Source organism: Cryptomeria japonica, chromosome 9, assembly GCF_030272615.1.
Source record: "Cryptomeria japonica chromosome 9, Sugi_1.0, whole genome shotgun sequence".
Taxonomy (NCBI): domain Eukaryota; kingdom Viridiplantae; phylum Streptophyta; class Pinopsida; order Cupressales; family Cupressaceae; genus Cryptomeria; species Cryptomeria japonica.
The window spans coordinates 360,443,074-360,466,400 of record NC_081413.1 but is presented as its reverse complement, the minus strand read 5'-3'; the positions used below and the strand labels follow the sequence as shown (position 1 = coordinate 360,466,400).

The 23,327-nt window shown below is 36.4% G+C and overlaps 1 protein-coding gene across 1 annotated transcript in view; it reads left to right on the top strand.

Moving 5' to 3' along the window:
- Positions 1–23,327, top strand: part of LOC131029684 (protein HIGH CHLOROPHYLL FLUORESCENCE PHENOTYPE 244, chloroplastic) — a 205,264-nt gene that overhangs the window by 2,451 nt on the left and 179,486 nt on the right. The window contains exon 2 of the mRNA XM_057960272.2: positions 8,647–8,864. Within this exon, the coding sequence (XP_057816255.2) occupies positions 8,647–8,864 (218 nt within the window). The remainder of the gene's footprint in view (positions 1–8,646; positions 8,865–23,327) is intronic.

Below are 23,327 nucleotides of genomic sequence, written 5' to 3'. Positions count from 1 at the left end.
ACACCTGTACAAAAACATCTATCTATCTATCTATCTATATATTTGCAGCCTAAAGGGTAAACAAGATTAAATTTATAATACCACATACAATACATATGTTAAACAAAACTTAGAACTACCTTAAATATTACAAATCTGAAATACAATATATTAATTTGATATCAATTTGTCAAAACTTGAATGTTATGATAGATATATTGAATTCATTGTTCATTGGTTCAACATTAAAATTATACATTTAGTAATCAGCATCATATGGGTCATCATAAAGATCAATGTCAACATCATCATTGACATTAGATGATGTAGGTAGATTAGTAGAACCATACACAGCCCCACTGTCATTTGCACTAGAAGCATGTTGGGTATTTGCTCCATAGAAAGTAAAGGTTGTGTGACAGCTGAAAAATCCAAATCAGTTCACTCTTGATCTACATCTCACAATTTCGTGCCCCCTTCCTTGTACTCATTCTATCTATGATTAAGAAGGCACAAGTTGGAATGCACATAAACTAGTTCTTCTGTCATGCCCCTGTCTTAAACCCTAGTCGCAACAAACATAAACCCTAGTCGCAGCAGTAATAAAACCCTAGTTGCAGCAGTCATGAAACCTAGTCACAGATCGATGTGATTGCCGTCTTCAAAAACTCAGGTTATAGCCTTTATATGAATTAAGCTAGGGCCTTCCAAAGAGTAAAGAATAAAAATTAAATGAAAGGCTGACAGGAATAAATTATATTATCATTCCCTTTTTAGAGGGTTGACTTAGATGAAGGGTTATTATCCTTTATTAAGGCCAACCAAAACATTAAATTAAATTAAAGCTTAATGATTAGGGCTGACGTCTCTCATAAAGATACATCTCTTAGGCAGGGTATAAGTAGAAGATAAAATGTGAGAGGATGGGGGAGGAGGAGGAAAATATTCAATAATATAATAGCAGATAAGCATAGGCAAATCTTTAAGGCAATAGGCAATAAGTAGCAGCAATAATATATTAGAGGTTGCGATTACAGAAAACTAGGGCAGCGAACTCATTATTCATGAAGCAGTGATCTAATTAAGCAGCGATTCTATTATTACAAACAGCAGCGATAATTAGTTGAAGGCAAATACTCCAATCTTGGTTAAATAGCAATTGACACCATTAATTAATACACACCAGCGATTAGGCTAAAAGCATCATCAGCAGCTTGAAATACTTACAGCAATCAGGAAAAGACGTGTGTGAGCAGCAGATAAACAATCAAGACCAGACCTCTAACTGATCCAATTCAGATCTGTTATACCAAACATCTAATAGCCTAACAATTACTCTTATGGTATATGTTTAGCCTATATACTATTAGTCAACATTTATGATACAATCTCTTATATATATATGTTGAATGTAAAATACACATGTCTGATCATGAATCTGTTTGTAAATCCCAATCATGTAGGGAAGGAAGGAGGTGTAAGAAAGAGGGGTAATTATAAGATTGCCATCTAAGTAGGCCAACCTGAGTGGATGTCCATGTGTGCTTGCCACTGGGGCCAAGAGGGAAAAGATCTACTCTTGGGCTTAGATAGGACGATTAAGAAGGTCACCTATTACGATCTCCTCTCCTGACTCTACAATGATTGGTTATTGACCTAAAGGGATGAGGCATGGATAGGGAAAGCAGATACACGCACCCCACTAGGTAGACCACCCTAAGTGGATGTCCAATGTGTCTGCCACATGGGCCAAGAGGGTGAGTGTCCGCTCTTGGGCTTAGTGCAGGGATGACTTTGGGTGGACCTATCATGCTTCTTCCTCGAAACCCTAATTTGTTTGAATGGTAAGGAGTAATATAGATATTGTCTATATATTGATTTAAGATTATTATCTAACCCTAATAATTGAAAGCATATATGTATGTATCCTTGGTTATGGTTGTAGGGTTTAATTTAAAGTTCATCTTACTAAGAAGGATATTTTACTTGGTAAAGATACAACCCTAACCCTATTTCATCTCTTGCTTTATTGCATTTGTGATTCTAGGATAAATTCTAGGGAAAATCTAGAAGGGGACATTACATCTTCTGCCTTACTTGCTGCCAATCGGTTGTGTTTTACTAAGTGGATAAAGGAGTATGTTATCCAATTTTTCTCAAATGTAGAGGAACTAGCAACCTATTGTAGCAAAGAGAGAGGGTTACAATTATAAAATTGTAAATCAAACTTTAAATTTGTAAATTTAGAGAGTGCAATAAAAAATTAACAAACTTACTTGTGATAAAGGTTTGATCACAAGAGTTTGGAGGTGTGGTGATGTATGGCCATTGAGGTACCACCAAGCATGAGCATCTTCCTACACTTTTCATGAAGAGTGGAAGGACTTTGACCATTCAAGGCTACAAAATCAGCAAACTCACTTGTAATTGGTAACTAAATCCTCCATTTCATGATTAGGATAGAGTTTAGTAAGTGCTTTCGTACTCCCATTGCTGACTTCTGTATCTCTATATGGTGGAACCCTTGATGGCATAGCAAGAATTTCATCACTATGAAATTTGGGAGTCAATGCAAATGCAAGATGTAGTGGTCATTTTGTTCCATTGCTCAAGACAAATTGTTTGCACTTCTTTGAAGAAAGTTTCTTCAGGATCTTGCTCTTTTCCATTTATGATGAATTTCATTTTCTCAATCATTGTGTCAATACCATCATATACCTCTCCCAAACATGGCTTATCCATATTAGTAAAATGGATCATACTCATGACGGGCTTAGTGAAAATAAGAAGATATTCCAATCCTTCCCACCAAGTGTCATCTAGGATCATCTACTTTATATTCATTGCCCTTTCGATATTGGATTGCCTCCATAGGGACCAACTTTGACTAATAACCATGCTAGAAAGTGGCTTCTACATCTTCACAAGTCACCTTAAGACAATTGTGATGGATGCAAATAGGGCCTCAACAACATATTCAAAAATAAAAAATGAAAATTAAAATACATAGAAGACATGCTCAAATTTAAAAGAAAAATTAGTATTTACTAAAGTAAAATGTAAAATTTAGAAATTAAAGTGTTTTAGTTACCTTCAACAAATCCAATTGTGAAAATGATCTAAACATGGCTTGTGACATGTGATGGTTTGTGATGAACATTTGGATCTCTTTAGCCTTAACATGAAATAGTTTGATCCAATTTATTTTCCTACCAAAATTTTGTGGCATGAGAGAGTGGACAACACAAGATGTCCAAAATATGAGTTTAGCTATGTCTCGATAACATACTGGCAACTCTAGAATTATTTGCATTGTTCGTTATTACTTGGACAACATTTGAGGACCCACATCCTAAATGCATTGTATAAGGATGTTAGCGATAAATTATGCATGCTTCACTTGTCCCTCACAATCTATGGCCTTCAAAAACATTGTCCCTTTAGGGCACATTGCTATCACATTGATTAATGGCCAATTTTTCGCATCCTTGCATCCATTAGAAATAATTGACACCCCTATTTGTTTCCATGCATTTCTAATGGGAGCGAATGCATTGTCTATGTTTTTTACCTCTTTTTCTTGTAAGGTGCTACACACCTTCTCATACTTGGCCCTACGTACCCTTGTGGAGCCTCATTTACCTTTCTCAACATATCTTGCTAATTTTTCAAAAACTAATAGTTATTGGAAAGGTATTGAAGAGTACTACATAGCTACAAGTTTATATTTTTCACATTTTGTATCAAAAATTGTAATTTTGGCCATTGAGGCCTAGAAAGCATTGTAATTTAGTAACAACCTTGTAAACACACTAATCAAAAAGTTCCAACATTGTAATATATAGGGGGTGATTTTTGAGACTAGTGGAAAGTGGGGGTGTCTTGTGTGTCTTCTTTCATGCACTTTTATTTTTAATTTTGCAATCTACTTTTGTGCACTCATGGATGCATCTACAATTCCCGTTTTAATTTCATATAGCTATTTTGGATTGATAATCTATCTCAAAAAGATAAAATGGTTTAATAAATGTGATGAAGCTTTTGGTACTCTGTGTATGTGAGCCTCTATTGACCTTCTCTCTCACATTTAATTTTCCACTACACCAAATTGAGTGTGGACCACTTTGGAAACCCTCTTTGGTAAGCAGGATGGGTTAAGTTCCATGTCTAGCCACAAGGAGTCCAACAGTTTGACTAGAAATTATTTCAACACCAACCAGAAAGAATGGGTTGCATTGTGCATTTATCGGCCAACTCTTCAAATGCTTTGCATAAAGTTGTCTTCATTCTCACCAAACTCCATGTTTGCTAGCATATAGAGGGCAACTAACAATTATTCTTAAGCACTTCCTAAATAGCTGAAAAGAGCACTAATGACTTGTACTATGCTTCACACGCCAACATAGAAGGGAGAAGTGCTCAATAGTATGGACATTTTTTCACACCAACAAGTCCCTATGACCAACCAAGAATGTTTTCTTTCTCTCACGTTTGCTACCTTCAGGAAAGTGACCACTAATATTCTCCACGCCTTCCTTTTGCTGGAATCAATTCCCACGATTTGCACTTGGAATAACTCGCCTAGCAAAAGTGGCTAGCTAAGAAACCTTCAATTTCCCAACTTAATAAAAAATACCTAACGCCCCATCTCATGGAAGAATGACACCTAAAAATTAATGTCACAATTGCCCAAAATTTGAAAACTCTTGGTCCAAACCAATAACTCTGTCTTTCCATGAATCTCTACAAAACTCTCCCAATTTGTCTTGCCTGCAAGTCTTCACAAATTAAACCTCGATCGTACTTGCAAATCTTTTTTGTACAAACTAAAGCCCTGAAATGGATTTCATTGTATTGGCTAGGGAGGAATCTTTCACCATTTAACTTGATCTTTGCCATCGAGTTTCCATCCTAGGGCTGTAGTTGAACAAACTTGTTCAATCTCCACATCTATGGTTTTTAGAGAATATCAAATATACATAATGAATCAAATGAGACCCTTCAGCCCTTTTTATAATCTCCTTGGGATCTTATCAAAATTTAATTTTTTAAATCACCTTTTAAAAACAATAATCCTTATTGCTCCGATAAGTGATTTTATTTAATCATTTAATATTTCCACCACTTTGGTCACTTTTACATCCACTTATAAATAATCAAATTAAGTCATCTTTTAATATGGTTTTTCAACAACTTACAATTAATTATTTTCTGCATTACCAATTCAAAGTATGGAAAATGCCAGAATAGTCTGGATGAAACTAAATGTGCTGATATATTCAGTTGCTCCTCAGAGATCCAACCTACTAAAAATAGACACTTTCCAATTGGAGTACACCAGAAAAGTCGAAATTGCTCTCGAAAAGCGTCAATTGACTCAACATGATCCCTAGAACTCAATGTCAATAACCAAACTCCAAACTGATAAGGATCTCTCCCTCCAAGAAAGTTGGAACTAACACAAATGCAAGGATGATTGAAAAAAGGGATATTATTGTTCTCCCTCCCCAAAGATTTCCTGTCCTCAAACAATGCCAACTCAACCCCCAATTTATCTAACTGATCAGGGATGAAGCCAAATGTGATCCTAGGATCCCAAGTCAATCTCCTGTCAGTATACTGCTCTGACTAAAACTAGAATACCATTGTGCCAAGTCTTCACTCTCCTCTCCTATAACCCAACCAAGAAATCAACCTCAAAACCCAAACTAAAATACTTGTAAGGGCTGGATTTTGTATCATAGAAGTTCCCATGCCAAGGTATCACAATACAGTCAATATCTCCAATCCCACTGTCTAGTATGATCTTGGGCAACATGAAAATTGATCTATTAAACAAGAAAGCATGATTCTTAACATAACTCTTTATGGTGTCCCAAAAATGGTGCAGATTAGTCCCTGTCAAATAACTGATAGAAATGATGAATAGTGTTAGGTCTAAAAATTGGATTCATAGCTATCCTATGAATGCTTCCATTGTCTTCAACTGATAGTGCCTCGTTAACAATTCGCACAATTAGCTGCAATCATCAATGGAGCATCTGATGATATATAGATCAGTAACATGAAATGATTGCAATAATCATGATTCACTAAATTTGGAAGTAAGAAATAATTGAACCATGTTTGAAAAACCTCCCACAATTTGTTGCCATAAAAATTGCAAGTACTCAAAATTAATCAGCTCATTGACTAATTTTATCGAAATCAACATTGTAATACTAGGGCAGCAGTTACAATGATGAAATATTCTTGTATGCATATGAGTTGAGAGCATGGGAATGATTGAAAGGACTTCTCCATTGACTAGATCACCTCCACTATTCAACTCCAACTGGAAAATACTCCATTTCTTGGCGGGAATTGCTTTTCAATCCATTTGTATGCAAGTAACAAGAATCATATGTTGGCTGATTGGAAGGTGGATAGCAGCTTTAAAGCTGCAATCTTTCCCAATGAACCTCCATAGAATAATTTCTTTGTAAACTACACCCTCAATTCTTCCTTTTTGGTTAGGTGGTGAAGAGGATCACCAATAGAAAACTTACCCTTCTTGATCACACCACTAAGCACATCACTCAAACTCAATCTCTTATCTTCATGTGAACTGAGGGACCAATCATGATAGAAGTCATTCCTTATCTATTCAATTCTTGGAATTCCACAACCCCAATCTCGAGTCATTAATTCACAACTGAAAATTTGACCTGGATCCCATATCTTGTGATTCTCACCAACCATGATACTATCAAGAAATGTTCCATCCTCCATCACAAAAAGTGGATTATCAAAAGTGGACTCTACATCCCAATGAAAAAGAGGATTGACAGCAAATTGAAAATTACTTCTATTATCTTGATCCAACCCTCCATCCTAATGTTTCAATTCTGCACCTGCAGACTTAAACTGCTCTAAATCAAAATTTGCATGGAGCCTATCAAGATCATCAGTCACTTGCTTGATTTCCTTATCTCTTTCCTCATTTTCTTGCACCCTAAACTGTTCTGCAATAGAAAGCTAGTTTTTTGCTTCTTGAAGAGCCATTTGAGTACTCTCGAAAGACTCCTTAGTAGACTTAAGCTTAAAGGTGATTCCCTCTTCATGGAATCTTGTAACAACTGAAACTCGTACACATTGCAATCATAACAGAACTTGCAACAGCAGATATCTTTACTTGGATGTTCATTGCACTCTCATATTGTTTTTTTTGATTTGGCAAAATTTCAAAAAAAAATAGGGGGTGTTGCATCTATTTCTGGTGTCTTATGGTAGGTAAGAACCTTAAAGCTGGAAAAGTACTCATTTTAGTTCAAGTCTTGAACTTTTAAAATCCAATTAAGTATTTGTTTTTACTTTGCAAGACGTATTAGTCATCATGTTCTAACCCAAAGCATATGCCAACTTTTTATACAAACAAATTCTATTCCATGTCATCAAATATGGGTGAGTCATATGCCACCTTTTCGGGACATGCCTCTAACCCTTTGAACTGATCAGCTAGTCACTAGGGATAAAATTGGTTAATATCCTGATGTCACCAGGTTAGGATGTGTGATAGCTAGTTGGAAATAGCTTGATATAACTAACCTAGTGGTCCTATAGAACTGGGGCCCAAATCTTTCTCAGTGGGTGTAGCTGGAAGAATTTCAGGACTGCTTGCATAGAACTTGTCCACTGCACTTTTCTTCATTAATCACTCCAGAGAAAATAATGAAGTTCAACAGATATACATCCAGAAAATTTTGTTTGAAAATTTTGTTAGCATAATAACTGTGATTTGGCTGATAAGGTGTCAGACAAACACAAAAAAAGTTCTGCATCGCCTGTCTCTCCTACTTCCTGTTTCATAGCCTACTGAAAATTTCCTTTGAAAACATTACCCACTCTGTCCTTTTTGGTTGGGATTCATGTTTTTCCTATAGCTCTATTCAAAAAATTACATGAGGTTCCCAACACTATAAATCTTGGAGCTACAACCCCCTCCATGGGATTCCACACTAACGCCCCATTGCCATCTTTTTGGTATGAAATTGCATCTTGTTCCTAGAACAATCCTGTTGTCCAGGACTCCAGGCAGGTATTCTCCCCTGTGCATATTTGCAACCAAGCACCTTAGGTGATTTATATGGAGAGCTTTTGAAAGAAATGACACTAAAGGAATGAAAGCACCACATGTACGATTAAATAAATAACATTTGCATGCAATGAATTGTAATACATACTCTACTAAATGCCATAGACTTGAAATTTTTAAAACATTAGAAGAATAAAACTACTGAGTCTACAAGCTTAGATAATCACACGTTAAAAAAATGGCCATGGTCAAGTTACAAGGTATCAAATGTCTTAAAATAATGCATTGACAAGCCAAGTATTGGCTATTGAGTTTCCTCGATAAGCATGTGAATGATAAATTTACCAGGAAAGTCCTCTCATCAAACACATGGTCATCTACACACTATGAATAACACAATGCATCAACACATGCCACAAATAAGTGTTCTCTCAAGCTTAGCATTGCAGTTTCTTTACAGCTAATAAGCATGTGTGGGTAATATTTCAATTTAATCTTCATTAATTGTTTTTATACATTCTTTGCAAATTTTGATAATTTTTTTTGCCAAAATTTGCAATCCTCTTTTTTCTAACTCTTTTTACCTCCATCAGGAAAAAGTCGTACATGTAGAGTTTTAAATTCTAGTGCAACAGCCATGTCAGGAACACCAGTTAGGTCAACAAGCATTTTGGTGGTTGGGGCAACAGGTACATTGGGTCGGCAAATAGTAAGGAGAGCACTTGATGAAGGGTATGATGTGAGGTGCTTGGTACGACCTCGACCATCTCCTGCTGACTTTCTTCGCGATTGGGGTGCAACAGTTGTTAATGTAAATTTCCTCAACCAACTTTATTAATCAAAATTTTACCATGTAGAAGTTCAAGGATTGTTTTAGGTTTCTCCATTTTATATGTTAATCTACAAAATTGAGCCATTTGTTTCTTTTTTAAGTTTTCTTTCACATCCATGTAGATACATGGTCAAAGAATTTTTGCAGTTTTTTCTAAGCTGGGGCATGGTAAAAGATTTTTTCTTTAATGTATTGAATATACTCCAAAACTTTGATCATATATTGGTGGGGGGTTTATATTAGTTCATCAACCTTTAACTAACTTTGGGACAAACTAATACCATTCATAGTGTGTACCTAGTAATAATTTGGTGTTGCCATCATAGATCCATCTTATTACTGATCTAATGCATCAAGAGATATCCAAAAGACTTGTTGTGAACATATCTCGGTGCATATCAAATCCAAATTGTAATGGATATGTGTTAGTATGAAAGACATGTGTAGTTGATAACTTGATATTATAAATCAATGTCGTATATTCTTGGAAAAGTTTGGTTTATAAAGATGCTGCTGGTTATATTTCCTTTTTTCTATTTTTTATCTTTGTTATTATCAAGCAGTTATTTGCCTATGGAAATGTTTGCATCCATTTGCCTGCCTACCTGCACCAAAAGTCTAAGCTGATGGTGGGATGTAGAAGTTGCCTAATAGCACACATTATTACATGAGGGAATATTTTTTTGAATTAATAGTGGGGTTAATATTTTTATTTTAAGATTATTGTATTGGGGTTCTATTTAGGGCCCCCCATCCCAACTACATAACATGTAGGGTCACTGTTACAAGTAGGCTTGTACTTCTTCAGCATGGGTGCTATCAATGGCCTCTTGAACTAAAATTTCCATCATTAACCAATGGGGCAACCGCTGCCTTGAGCTACATACTGTCTACACCAACATTATATGGTTATTGTTGAAATGCTGCATCCTCTAGCACTAATTATCTACCTGCAATCTGAATAGGTACTGCTCCAGATACCTTTCAGTACTAAGATGTCCTTGGGGAAAGTTGAACCTTGGTATATCACATGTGAACCAAGAGACCAACCACGTAACCACACACCTCCATTGACAAAAATGGGGATAGTGTTGTTTCTAATGCAATTAGGTCATATTGTAGTTATAATTTGAGGTATTGGTGAGTGATAATGTAATGAAGTCTGGTTTGATGTTTGAATGAATGCTGATTTGATAGAATGATTTGCTGATTGATTGTTTGCTTGATTTGAATGGTTGAAATGATGATTGATAAGTCATCATTGAATGATTGGAATAATCTCTTTATACTTCATTGATGAAAGGGACACCACCTTTCATAAGACTTGGGTCACTACCCTTCATTAGACTTGAGTCACCACCCTTCATTGCTACCTTTTAGAATAATATATTCTTTCCCAATTGTTCTCTCTTTCCCCTCCTCAAATGAGACCTTCTTTCCTTTATATCTTCCATTGTGAGGGAGAAGTCACACCTCTTCATCATGCCTTCCCTTTGCAAGGGTCACAACCTTTCATCATTTTTTTCCTTAAAAGCCACTTCCTTATTTTATGCCTATTCCTTTCTTCTTTCATTAACCCTTCCTTAATCCCTATTCTTCATTCTATCTTTCTCTCTTCATTCCATTCCTTGATTGATGCCTGCACCCTTTTGTATTAGACTCATAATCTGAATTTCTATTCCCCTCCCTTCATCTTAATTGCTTACTTCCTTTATACCTTCATCTCTCATTGAGGAGACACGTCTCTTTGGAAAGAGATATCCCCTTTAAAAGGTCTTGTCTCCTCATCGCTGTCTTATTATTGAATTCATTTCTGCACTTCTGGTTGTAGATTAAAATTCCCCCCTCCAAATGAAGTTCTCTCCTCCCTTTTATACCTCATGTTTGAGAGAGTCACAACTTATCACTTCATGCCTTTTAACCATTCATTAACCTTAACTAGTTTTTAATTATTTTATATTTTAATTTTAATTTTATTCTTTTATATTGTAATTTTATTATTAGTATTTATTATTACAGCCTATTTCAAAATGGGAACATTACATAAAAAATTAGAGATCCATCTAGAAGCCATAAGAAAGATTTTGATTCTCAAATTTTTTTTAAAAAAGGACATTCATTAATATGAGCAATAAAGAAAGTTTGAGTCATCACAATTTAAAATCCAAGCTGTCAATTGACCACAAACTCAACTCCAATAGCATCTAATAATTGTTGTAAATAAAGTTTTCCAACCTTAGATTAAAGGTTATTCATGTAAAGTATGGTCAAAGTCATGTATCCACCCGAGCTAGAGTTAGAACTAGATGGTGATGATACCTCCAAGCAACTTGATGTTGAGAATGAATAGTGTTGACGTGGCTAAAGTTGGATTACCAACTCCTTCCGGCCAACACAGAATAGAATTTGCTGAGTATCCTATCCTCTCTTGCGCAAGGAATCCCTTATGTTGTTTTAGATGATCAAAAGGGACAACCTCAAGGTTCACTTTGTAAGGTCTTGACTGCGGGATAGCTCAGCGATTGATGTGTTTTGTTGGTAGACACAAGGGGCTTACGTTTACAACAAGCTGGTTTGCATTTGACAATGCCGCAATTCTCAGACTGGGGAAAATAAAAGAAAAAGGGGAGGGTTTAGGAGACCTAAGGACAATGATGATTACAGTTAATGTAGCAAGTAGATAGATTTCTATAAACCAATTCTTGTTTCATTAGAGACACCCTCACAACTCGACAAGAATGGTGCAAGCTCCAAAGGATAAATGGATTTACAAACTATGGGGATTCATCCAGGCACCCAATTTTGGCACAGCTTGAGACAAATACTCATAGTTGAACTAGGCACAGTTTTGGGTTCAGACTAACCATGCACGGTGACCTACAATCAGCAGGTCCCCAATGGTATGAACCTGAAATACATCAAATACCCTCCACATTTCACCATCAGAATCATTGAACTCTAACTAACCAGCTGAAAGGAAACCATGCAAACAGAAGAAAACAAACACAACAAACACCATATTTAATGTTCATATATTGATTTCAATTGCCATTACAACAATTTCTCACAACAACTCTATTCTACTCCTAATCTGCTAATTGCTAAAATCTATCCAACTTCAAATTCTAACTACTAAAATCTAACTAACTATTAAAAATCTAACCTTCTAACCCTTTACAATGAGAGAGGCTCTTCCTTTTATAGAGTTTACAATTTGAATCAAAGGCTGAGATTGACTGCATCTAAGGGCCCTGATCTGTCTTCTAGAAGCGTGGTAGCTTTATGGAAACAGGGAGGCCATACCTAGGAGGTATGCACCCCCATACCCATTAACTTTTCAGTTGCACACCTCAACTACTTCCCCAACTACTAACCAGTGTTTGACATCAATTTGGTCAATCAAGTAGTTGAGGCATAATTGACTTGTGTCCCTTTGTTTTAAATGCATTAATGGGGATCCACAGCTAGTTGTTTACATTAAAACAATTCAGTTTTACAAATTGATTTTTTGGAAACAATTCCAGTTATGTATTTTTGAGAATGCATACACTTGTAGCATTCTGAGTGTTCTTTTGTCTTCAGTCTTGCTGGTGGACTTCAAATTGCTGTCTGGTGATGGCGCGCATCTCCATGCTTTGTTTTAACTTTGTAGTGCGTTCTTCATTGGCAACAATCTGGGATTGTTGTTTTGATCTTGTGCTTTACATCTTTGCTTCCCAGCGTTGATCGTAATCCTATCTTCAATTTGCGCTTCAGGTTGCCACCCTAGCTCTTTCCAGCAACATCGATTTGCAAACAATCGATTTCAACTTGAATTAATCACCTCGCAAAATTAAAGTAATGCTGACAAATATCAAATGTTTTCAAAGCAATGCTGGGCTTTGAAAATGAAAGATGCTTTCCTTTAAAACAATTCGAACTGTTTTACCTCTTTTCATTTTCAACTTAAAATTGTGCCACATGAAGGGGAAAAGTTAGGCTTTTTGAGGCAAAATGTGAGAAAGTTCCCTTTTTTCTAAAACTTGGCATTTTGAAGTAAAAGTGTTGAAAGACACTTAGCATTTTGAAATGTCTCTTTCAACTTGCCATTTAGCCCTTTTGAGATAAAATTCATCTCTCAAGGGAAAAATGTGAACTTTCACTTTGACTAAGTGAATTCGACTTTGTAACCTTTTAAAATGCACTTTACCACTTTGTTGGAGAAAACTCGGCTTTTGGGCGAAACTGTGAACTTTGTATTGTTCTCTTCCCTAAAAAAAATAACGCCTAACTTCTACACGCCTCTTTACTTCTTTCGCGTTTTGTCAAAAACTTGGGGTTGTGGGAAGAAATGAGAGATTTTCTTTTAGGTGATTTCCCTCATTTCATTTCTTGCAAAACCTATGAAATCGCCGAGTTTAGTTCACACCCTCCTTGGCTTAGTGAAATTCGGGATTCTAAAAGGAAATGTGTGACTTCTTGACTCTTTAGTAGAATCACCGAACTTTCGATTTAATACGCCCCTTACACTTTAGTGAAACTCGGCCGTTTGATATGACATGTGCGATTTTCTTTATTTTGCGGAATAATAGATAATGCCGACTTTTGCCCTCTTTCACTTGCTTCAGAAGAAACTTGGAATTTTTAGATGATTTTGTGCGACTTTAACTTGGCTTTCTTTTTCACAAAACCTAAAAAAGCGTTGAGTTTGCATTTCGCTCTTCAACTAGTAAAATTCGGGCTTTTTGGTGATAATGAGCGATTTTGTTTCATTTCATTTCTTGCAAAGTATATCAAAATGCCGAATTTCTAAGTGACTCATCGCTCGTGGGAAGACTCAGGTTTTTGAGGAGAAATGAAAATGTTTGGCCTTTTGGAAGAAAATGATTTGATTCGAATCTATAGTAGCCCGAGCTTTTCGTTTTGTTCCCCAATCTCGGCCATTTGGAAGAATGCGATTTCCTCAGTGATTTTGAGGGCATTTGGAAGGGGATTTCAATCATGTGCCTCTATCTCTATCAGGTAGACCGCACTCAAACATGGGGGTCCGCTGAAATAGGGGCGTGTGTGCAAAACGCACAACAAATAGGAAGACCAAATCCCACATAGAAGAGAATCCTGAGAACCATATGTTTCTTTGGATGCAATGATTGGATCAAATTGCTTTCATACCTTCAAATTTTTTGTCCATATCAAAAAGACTAGGATGTGAGAATTAAGTGCATAATCTGATGATTGATATAAATAAAAATTGACATGAGCAAAGACCACACAAATAACATCTGGATTTGGAGGGTTCCCTTTAAGGTATCCAAACACAATAGTACTCAATATAGATAAAGAATTGCTGTGAATATGTGTTTGTGTATAGAGATGCATATCCCGTTATTTATGACATGGGGAGAGTGAACAATCAATGATCCACATCTCAATATAAGTATCCCAAAGGTATACCCATAATTACAAGACTCGGACTCGGCTCGAACTCAGCAAGCTGATTTTTGACTCAAACTCGAACTTGGCGCCCAGACTCAGCAAAAACTCGGCCAAGACTCGACAAATTGAAAAACCTAAGAAATTCAAAGATTTTTAACGATTTTAAACTTGTTTCCTGTATTTTTTAATAAATAAACCTCAAAGACACAAAAATCTCGTCAAATAGAAGCTACTTTGAACACATACACAATATTACATTCATCACATAAGTATAAATGCAAATTTTAGGCTTGAGCTGAAGGAAATAAGCTAAACTAAATAACACATTAGAAATACAAATAGTGTCAAATGTCCACAAAATTCATGGAATATGAAATCCATGTCCTCAAAAGTTAAAAACATATATCAACATAAAAGCTAGAGCCTAGAAGCCTAAGGCTCAGAGGAGCCAATATCAGTGATCACTCTACTCTGCAATCTGAAATATCCCCTTTTTTTCAAATTTTTCAGTTTTCAAACACTACAAACACCCATTAAGGTTAGGAAATATAAACTCAATACTGCTGAAAGATAACCCTTCCACTTTTTGATCACCAAGAGCCCAGCGTGGGAAGGTGAGAGCATACGGTGAATAGGGGATCATTAGCTCCAATAACCAATTGAAATACAATGTAGGGTGGCAAGCCAGCCCCTTCCGCTTGTCCAGTGGGCAAGAGCAACTGAGAAGAACCACTCAACCACTTTTCAGCGGGAGGACAATCATTACAATTCTGAAAACAAATCACTCTACCACTTATTCAGCAGGAGGACTGAAATATAACAACAATCTACTCAACAACTTATTTAGTGGGAGGACAACAGTACAATAAATAAGATAGGTGGCAAGCTAACCTCTTCCACTTCTTCAGTGGGAAATTAAGAGCAATTCACAATATAACTTGCTGTTAGTACTACTAATCAACATTACAAAGGTAAATATAAATGGCACATCAAGTGCTGATAACAAGTCTAACAACTGCAAATGATAATCAGTTCCTTTCCCACAATACCGAAGAACTCACACTCCCAAAAACCACTCCAAACTCCAAATTCTAAAATCTGATATACATGAACAGCTAGCTGGAAAACTCAGACCAGCAACACTAAACTCCACAAATTCACTCCTAACTCACTCATAACCCAACCAAATAACTTCAAAACACACTCAAATGAACCCTAGACATGAGGCGACTCAGATAGGGATGAGAAACAACAAACACTGAGCAAACAATTAACACGCAACCCAAGGCACTCTCCAGCATAGTACGGCTAGGGCATGAAGCTCGACTTGCTCTATTAAATCCAAATCAGCGAGAATAACCCAGCAAACCAACAATAGATGTCACCTAGACTTGAGAAAGACCAAGAGCCAGTACCTAGAATCAACAAAGATCCACATAGAGACTTATGAATAAATCACACCTACAGCCACACTGACAAAACCAACAACCTGCAACTCAAACACTCCACACCAAAATCAGAAAACATCAAACATAATCTCCTCAATGAACTTCATCTATTCTTTTGAGTAAAGAATAGTCTCACAGTCTCAACTAGTTGCTATCTTTCAAGCCAGAAGCTAAGCATTCAACTAGGAGGTAAGCATTCCTCGAAGCATTCAATCGAAATTTTGGCAGCACTTCGTTGCAATATTCATGGATACCAAAAATAAGAGCCCAACACTCTTATTTATAGACTGTCTCCAAATTCAAATCCACATTCCCTCCAAATGAAAGCCAAACCGAAATGCACATTCACTTCACATTATTTTGAAATTACATTTCATTTCTCCTTTCTCCAAGTCGACCTTCTCATAGAAGCAAATACACTTTATAAAAATGACAATAAAATAGTAATGTGGCGTCTAAGGTAGATAAGTGAAATATATTATAAAATTGACTTATTTCTCCATAAGGCGTCCATCTTGCCTTATTAATATTTCACTTCATAAAGTATTTTTCCTCTACAATAAATCGCCCAAACCTTATAACATAAAATAATTCTTTATCACCTCAAGTCATAATCATAAATACATAAGTCACATGCCTAGGCCAAGGGCGCATTAAAATATACTTAAAATACTTTTTTCCATGTGTTGAACAATTGCCAAAGTGAATTGAAGGCCAAAAGTACTGAAAACTGCATTGCCAGTAACAACCTCTGAATTGGACCACTAAACCTGCCAAAAACAGCACTTACTAAAAATAGAATACTGCTAAAAATAGTGTCCAAATGCATTTTAACTACATTGTAAGAAACCTTTGCAACTTACTAAAAATTGTAAGTCCGAAAAAAGTTTTTAGATTCATTTGCATGTCACACCATCGTGGGGCTCTCTGAAATCCTAGGAAAACCCAAAAAAAATAAGTTGCTTTCGCCCCCACTTACTAAAAATAGTAAGTTCGGAAAAGTTCTCAGATTCAGTTGCATGTCACACCATCGCGAAGCTCTCTGAAAACCCAGAAGGAATCCGGAATCAGAACTGTAAAACTCCAACATGCAAGCCACCAGAACTGCTAAAACATCCTCCTAGAAAATAGGAAACCCTCTTTCTGCTTTTGATTGACCAACAGGTCTCCGGATTGGCCAACAGTCCCCCAAAAAAACTAGAGCGAAAAAGGGGACATTACACAATCCAAGGCCCAATGCTCACACTCGCACTACCACCACTTCTAGATCCAGGAAATGGAGGCCGAGGGTTTGAAGAAGCCTCTCCACCAATGGCTGCCATTTCTTCCATTTGCTTCCTTTTTAGTTCTTTTTTCTCTTTAAATTACACTAATTGATTTTGCACTTCACGTATAGCCTCAAGGGGTGCTTTTTTGCATGGTTTTGCATCATGGCATTCTATTTGTGCAATGTGATATTTCAACCAGATAATACCTCCCCCATTATATTTTGTTTTGCAATAATTACATGTTACTTCTCCTTTTTTTGATCCGGGGACCCCATGTTTCCAAACCTTATCCCGTCTAGTTGGGGCACCACTTCCACTACCGGTAGGCTGAGACATTATGCTGCAATATATTATAAATGAAAAAAACCAACATAATGTCTCTTATTCTAATTAAGTTAAAACTTAAAAATAAATAATAGAAAGAAACAAAACTAGGATTTCAACTTTCATATTTTTTCCAGCAATATAAAATAAAACAAAAATGAATCAAATGTACAAAAAAATGGAAATATAAAAGTAAGAAAATAAAAAAATAACAAAAAAATGCAACTTTTTGCTAGAAACCTCTTCCAAATCCTTCTTTAACTCCTTTAAATGCTTGAATGCAAGCTACTGACTTGCACAAACAATCAGCAATTGCAATCTCCTCTTCATTCTATTTGCTGGTCTACTCTTTAGTGCCTCTATTTTTTGCTCAAAACCCTCTTTTTATCTCCTCGTGTTTGCAAACAAGAAAAATGACTTTTTAGGGTAAGAGTGAAAATATATTCACCTTTTGTTTCACTTAAAAGAAACACTTTTTAATTTTTTTTTCTTTTTTTAATTCTTGTTGGGCAGTAGAGTGTTGGGCTCAGGACTCAGTGAGTCTACCGAGTCTGACAGACTCGGTGACTCTGTGCGGACCCAACCAGACTCAGTTGAGTCCGAGCCCAGGGTCCTCTGGCCTTGGCAGAGGTGACCTTGCCTCGGTGCTTGCCGAGTTTGGGCCAGACTCTGCGAGTCTTGTAACTCTGGGTATACCACAAGACTAGTAATTCAATGTGCTTGATAGGACTAGTTTTATTAGTCTAACATAGGATTTTGGTCATAGTAGATCTTGGCAATTTACTTAACATTTTTGACAAGAAGATAGCCTATAAATTGGGTCAATATATATTGATGCCTTTGAATGGTTTCCCATATGGGTCCTAGGCCATGAAAACATTCAATGCCTAGAAGTGGTAAATGATGTGGATCTTATAGTGGACAATTATATCTTTAAGGACAAGTTCTATGTTGCAAATATTGGATGGATGAATTTTTTGGGTGCTAAACAATTGTACTCACTAGGGGTCCATAAAAATACCCTCATATACCTTTTCCTAAAGGAGATCAAGAATTTGACTCTAACCAATTGAAGAAAATTCTGGAAGGACATTCAATTTTATGGCTTAGATGTAGACCCCTCAGTTCCAAAAGCATAAGTTCCCTGGATTCCTTACTTTGCAAGTATAAGTTGATATTTTAGGAGCTGCAAAAGGGGTTTCCTCTGTATTGAAGGTTAGAGCTTATCATCGAGGTTGACCCTACAAGGGATACTACAATAATTTTCCCTTACAAGTATGGGCATTTCCAAATATAAAATTTTGAGAGACTCATTCAAGAGCAACTAGAAGTAGGTATTATTGTTCCTAGTAAGTATTCCTATTTTGCACCAATAATCATGGGAAAAGGGATAGGTCTTGTAGACGTATAAAAATGACCATATTCCTGGGACCAACCTTGGGAAGCTGAGTGATATTTTATTACTCCATAGCTTGCACCAAGAAGTCCTGTGTGTGTGTGAGCAAGGCTCCATAGAGCTCCATTTTTCACATATTGAGTTCTATCGACCCGCTTTTCCCGCATACAGGTCTTATCATCTTTGTATTGTTTACAAAATACTTAATCAAATTACCATAAAAAACAAAACTATAGTGTCTAGGATTGAATATTTATTGGACTAAAGTTATGGGGCAAAGTGCTTTCCCAATGTTGATCTCAACTTGAGATACCACTTATTAGATATACTGTAATGTTACACTACTCTTTGTACACATAAGATTTTACTGCTTATGTTAGTGATGTAATAACACACATTAGTTATGTCTAAAATTAACCTATGATTAAGTGACAACCATCTTGTAACTTCCACGTGTAATAATAAATACAACCTTCATCGAAGTGTGTGCTATCCAATTCTCTCAAATTCCATGCATCCATTCTTCCAACATTTAGCATTAGAGCAAGGACACCTTAGGAAGGGTGTTAGCATTTTAATTTTCTTTTTCAAAAGAACACAAAATAGAACAATGTGTTAGATAAGACCTCTCTTTGTATCATGAGGGGAAGCTCCTTGAGAAACTAAACTAACTCTAGACACTGAACTATAAAAATAAAACAATTTTAACACTTGACAATATTGTCTAGGGATTTTGCAATAATAATATAATGGTTGTATATTAACAATGAAAACAACTTACATTGAATATCATGACACCTTCCTATTGGTTGAAAGTAGAGACTAGCAAGTTGGTGCACACAAGATTTTAAAGGAATAAGTTGTAGCATGTAAGAACTCGTCTTCTTCCCACTTTAACAACTTGTTTTTTTGGTTTTTGTTTTTGCGATTTTTTCATTAAAAAAAGCAACTATATATGATGCAAAGGAAATGAAGGAAAGCACAACTCAAATGGAGACTATTACAATTAAGTGATCTGCAATTAAGCCTTTAATTATTTCAAATGAATGCTGAGAACTATTACATGCATACCCGGAAAAGATGATCAACAACTGCTGTTTATAATTTCTGCTAAAAAGCAGATCATAAAGAAGTTCGATTCTCCCTTATTTGGCAATGAAAACCTCCAAATATGGTTAGGCTGTTCTCTCTAGTGCTGGCCGATTCTTCTTCAACCCATTTGGTATTTTTAAAAGACCTTCATCATAAAAATCGAACCATTCATAGGGCAGGAGGTATGGCTGTTATTAATGGCTATTGTACGGCCTACTAGGGATGTCAAAACATTGGATTTTTCTGATCAAATCATGCCCTCCAATCTGCTCATGAAACTTCTTCAATTTACCATGAAACCCTTGTCCAATAAGCAGAAATTTGACCTCTATTTGAAGCCAACTCTGAATGCAACTTCAGCTGGTATTCCGCAACCTCAGTATGCTGAACAATGGAGGATGAACGTTCTCCCATGCCTGAGAATGATTGAAAACCTGCAGAAACCCTTGGTCTCTCCAAATCTCAATGCTCTCCAATAACAAGTCGAAAGAAATTACAATCTCATAATGAATTCGATTTGGTTGGAAGTCTCTTATATTCCCTACATGGCTCGATTTCCAATAAAGCATTTAAATAACATTAAAAATTTTAGACTTAGGAAATCTTTTAATTTCTCATTAATAATGGACCCAATAATTAATTGTATTAATGGCCCTCTTTCAATGATGAATTGACCCTCAAGTTATTAAGTTATAACTTAATAATATGACCCTTTTAATAACTAATTATCATTTGAGCCCATCAAACATTAATAACTTCTTTAATATTCATTATTTCTCAATCCCGTCTGAACCAGGGGGTCAACCACTGCATCCATTGCCCATCTGACTGCCTTACTAAAAATAGAAAGGGTCCCTCTCAATCCACCTCTGACTTACTATAAATAGTAAGTATAGCAAATGAAGTACAAATGGTGCCAAACGAAAGTCAAACCGGAGCATATTGAATCCTGGAGAAGACGAAAACCTCTATTAACCAAGTCTTTGCCTCAGAAGACCCTATGTCTGCACTTATTAGCCTACGAGGGTTAGAATGATAGGCTAATCTGCCTAACAATTGATGTCTAGCTAGAAGGCGGCATCACAGTTCGCCCTCCCTGGAATTGCTTGCCTCCAAGCAATCTCATCTCCGGATGCTGCAAAATATCCTCACTCTCCCAAGTAGCATCCTATTGTGCTCGTTGCACACACACCCCTGTTTTAGGGACCCCCGTTGCCCTTTGTCTTCTCAAGAGAGAATGAAAGATCTTGCACTTTCAAACCCGAAGCTTCCCTTGCCAAAGCCAACAAAACCCTGGCACCTTGCAAATGCTGAAGGAACAAAGGCAAAAATCGCACAAAACTTAGAAAATTCGCGAATTTCATAGAGTGTATCCAGAGTGCGAAGTTAGGTGTTTTGATGCACAAACCAGAATCACTCATTGAAGCCCCGAGTGTTGCAAGCAATGGAGAAAAAGAAATCTCTCATTCCAAGCTGAATACCCAGAATTGCACAAGTCAAAAATAAAATTGCACCTTCCAGTCTAAGGGCCTGAATTTGTAGGTTAAATGTGAAGGACCAATGTGAGTCAAAATTGCACATTTTTGAAGGGAGATCCGAAAAAGATAGTAGAAATCGTCCGAAACTTTTGAGATGGCAGAGTCATGGTGAAAGAAGAATCACGTTATCTTGCTAAAATCCCTAGTTTTACAGAGAACAAAGAAGAATCGTGCATTTTGTGTAGAATTTCCAAATTTGCAGGAAGAGGATATCGTAGAAAAAGGGCATAAAGGAATAGTTGGGCCTTTTAATAAAATTGGCCGAGTTTCACTTTGGCCAAGATAGCCGATTTCATATCAAAGTTAGGCGTTAAAAAACATTAGGCGTCTAAACCTAAAGGAAAAAATCGCACTTTTTTTTAGCAAAAAGCCCGATTTTGTAAGAGAGCGCTTATAATAAGATCTCATGCAACATAACCAAAGACGCACATTCTCTTCAAGATATTCGAATTTTGTAAAGGAATGTTTAAAAGGAAATATTGCATGTCACCCACATCGCACCTTTTTACCTTTTGACCGAATTTTTAACTGAGTGAAAGAGACAAATACAAAAATTTGGCCCTTTCCATGTTTTTTAAAATATAGCCAAAATCGCACAAAACAGTAAAAATGCGCGAGTTTCATATCAAAGGGAAAGGGCATCTAAATGAAACAAGAAAAGTTCGCTCATTTTGTATCAAAATGCTGAGCTTGACATCAAAAAGAGGAAGTGTTTAAAACAAAACGAAATCGCACATTTTGTGTGAAAGTCGTGCGTTTTGAATCAAAGGGCCGAATTTTGTGCTAAAGGCAAAGTGACGTTCAAAATGAATCTTGGCTTATATGTTTGAAAGGTCGCACATTTTAATCTTAAAACCCTAATTTTGCAAAGGAGGTTTTATATTGTTTTAAAAGAAAACATCTTTCATCTTTGCCAAAACAAAGCCCAACATTGGCTTAAAAAATTTCATATTTGTTAAATTAATTTATTTAATTTTTTAAAATGATTGATGTGGGTTGAAATTGATTGTTTGTAGATCTACGACACTAGGAAAGCTAAGGTGTCGACCTGAAGCTCAAATCGGAGACCTGATCACAATCAAAGCTGGGAAGCGAATATGCAGGACCGCGGAGCGTAAAATGAAGCACGGAGAAATGCGCCACCACTGAGCCAACAAAATTGAAGACAAAAGAGTACAGAGAATGCTACAAGGCATGTATTTATGAGAAATACACAACTGGATTTGATTCCAGAAAATCAGTTTAAAACTGAATTGCTTTATTGTAAAAGGATTGCCTATGGGCCCCATGTAATGCATTTAAAACAAAGGGACACAAGTCAGTTATTTCCATCTACTAGATTGACCTAAATTGATGCCAAACAGTTGTAGGTAGTTGAGAAAGTGGTTGGGAGGACAACTAAGGATTAACTAGGCATGGGTTAAAGCTGCCACGTTCTAAAAGGCAGATTGTGGCCCTTGGATGCAGTCAATGTTGGCCTTTGATTCAAATTGTAAAATCTATAAAAGGCAGAGGCCTTTCTCTTGTAAAGGGTTAGATTTTTAGACTCTTAGAGGTTAGAGAGTTAGATTTTAGTAGTTAGATTATTAGGAGTAGAATAGAACTGCTGCCAAAATTGTTGTAATAGTAGTTAAAATCAATATATGAACATTGATTTGGTGTTTGTTATTTTGGTTTTATTCTGTTTGCATGGTTTCCTTCCAGCTAGTTAGAAGTAGAGTTGAATGATTTCAATGGCAAAATGTGGGGGTTATTTGATGCATTTCAGTTTCATACCATTTGGGACCTGTTGATTGCAGGTCACCGTGTATGGTAAGTCTGAACCCAAAACTATGCTTAGTTCAAGTGTAGGTGTTCGTTTTAGGCTGCGCCAAAATTGGATGCCTAAATGAGTATATCTGGTCTGAAAATCCTTCGTCCCCTTGGAGATTCAACTGTTCTTGTCGAGTTGTGAGGGTGTC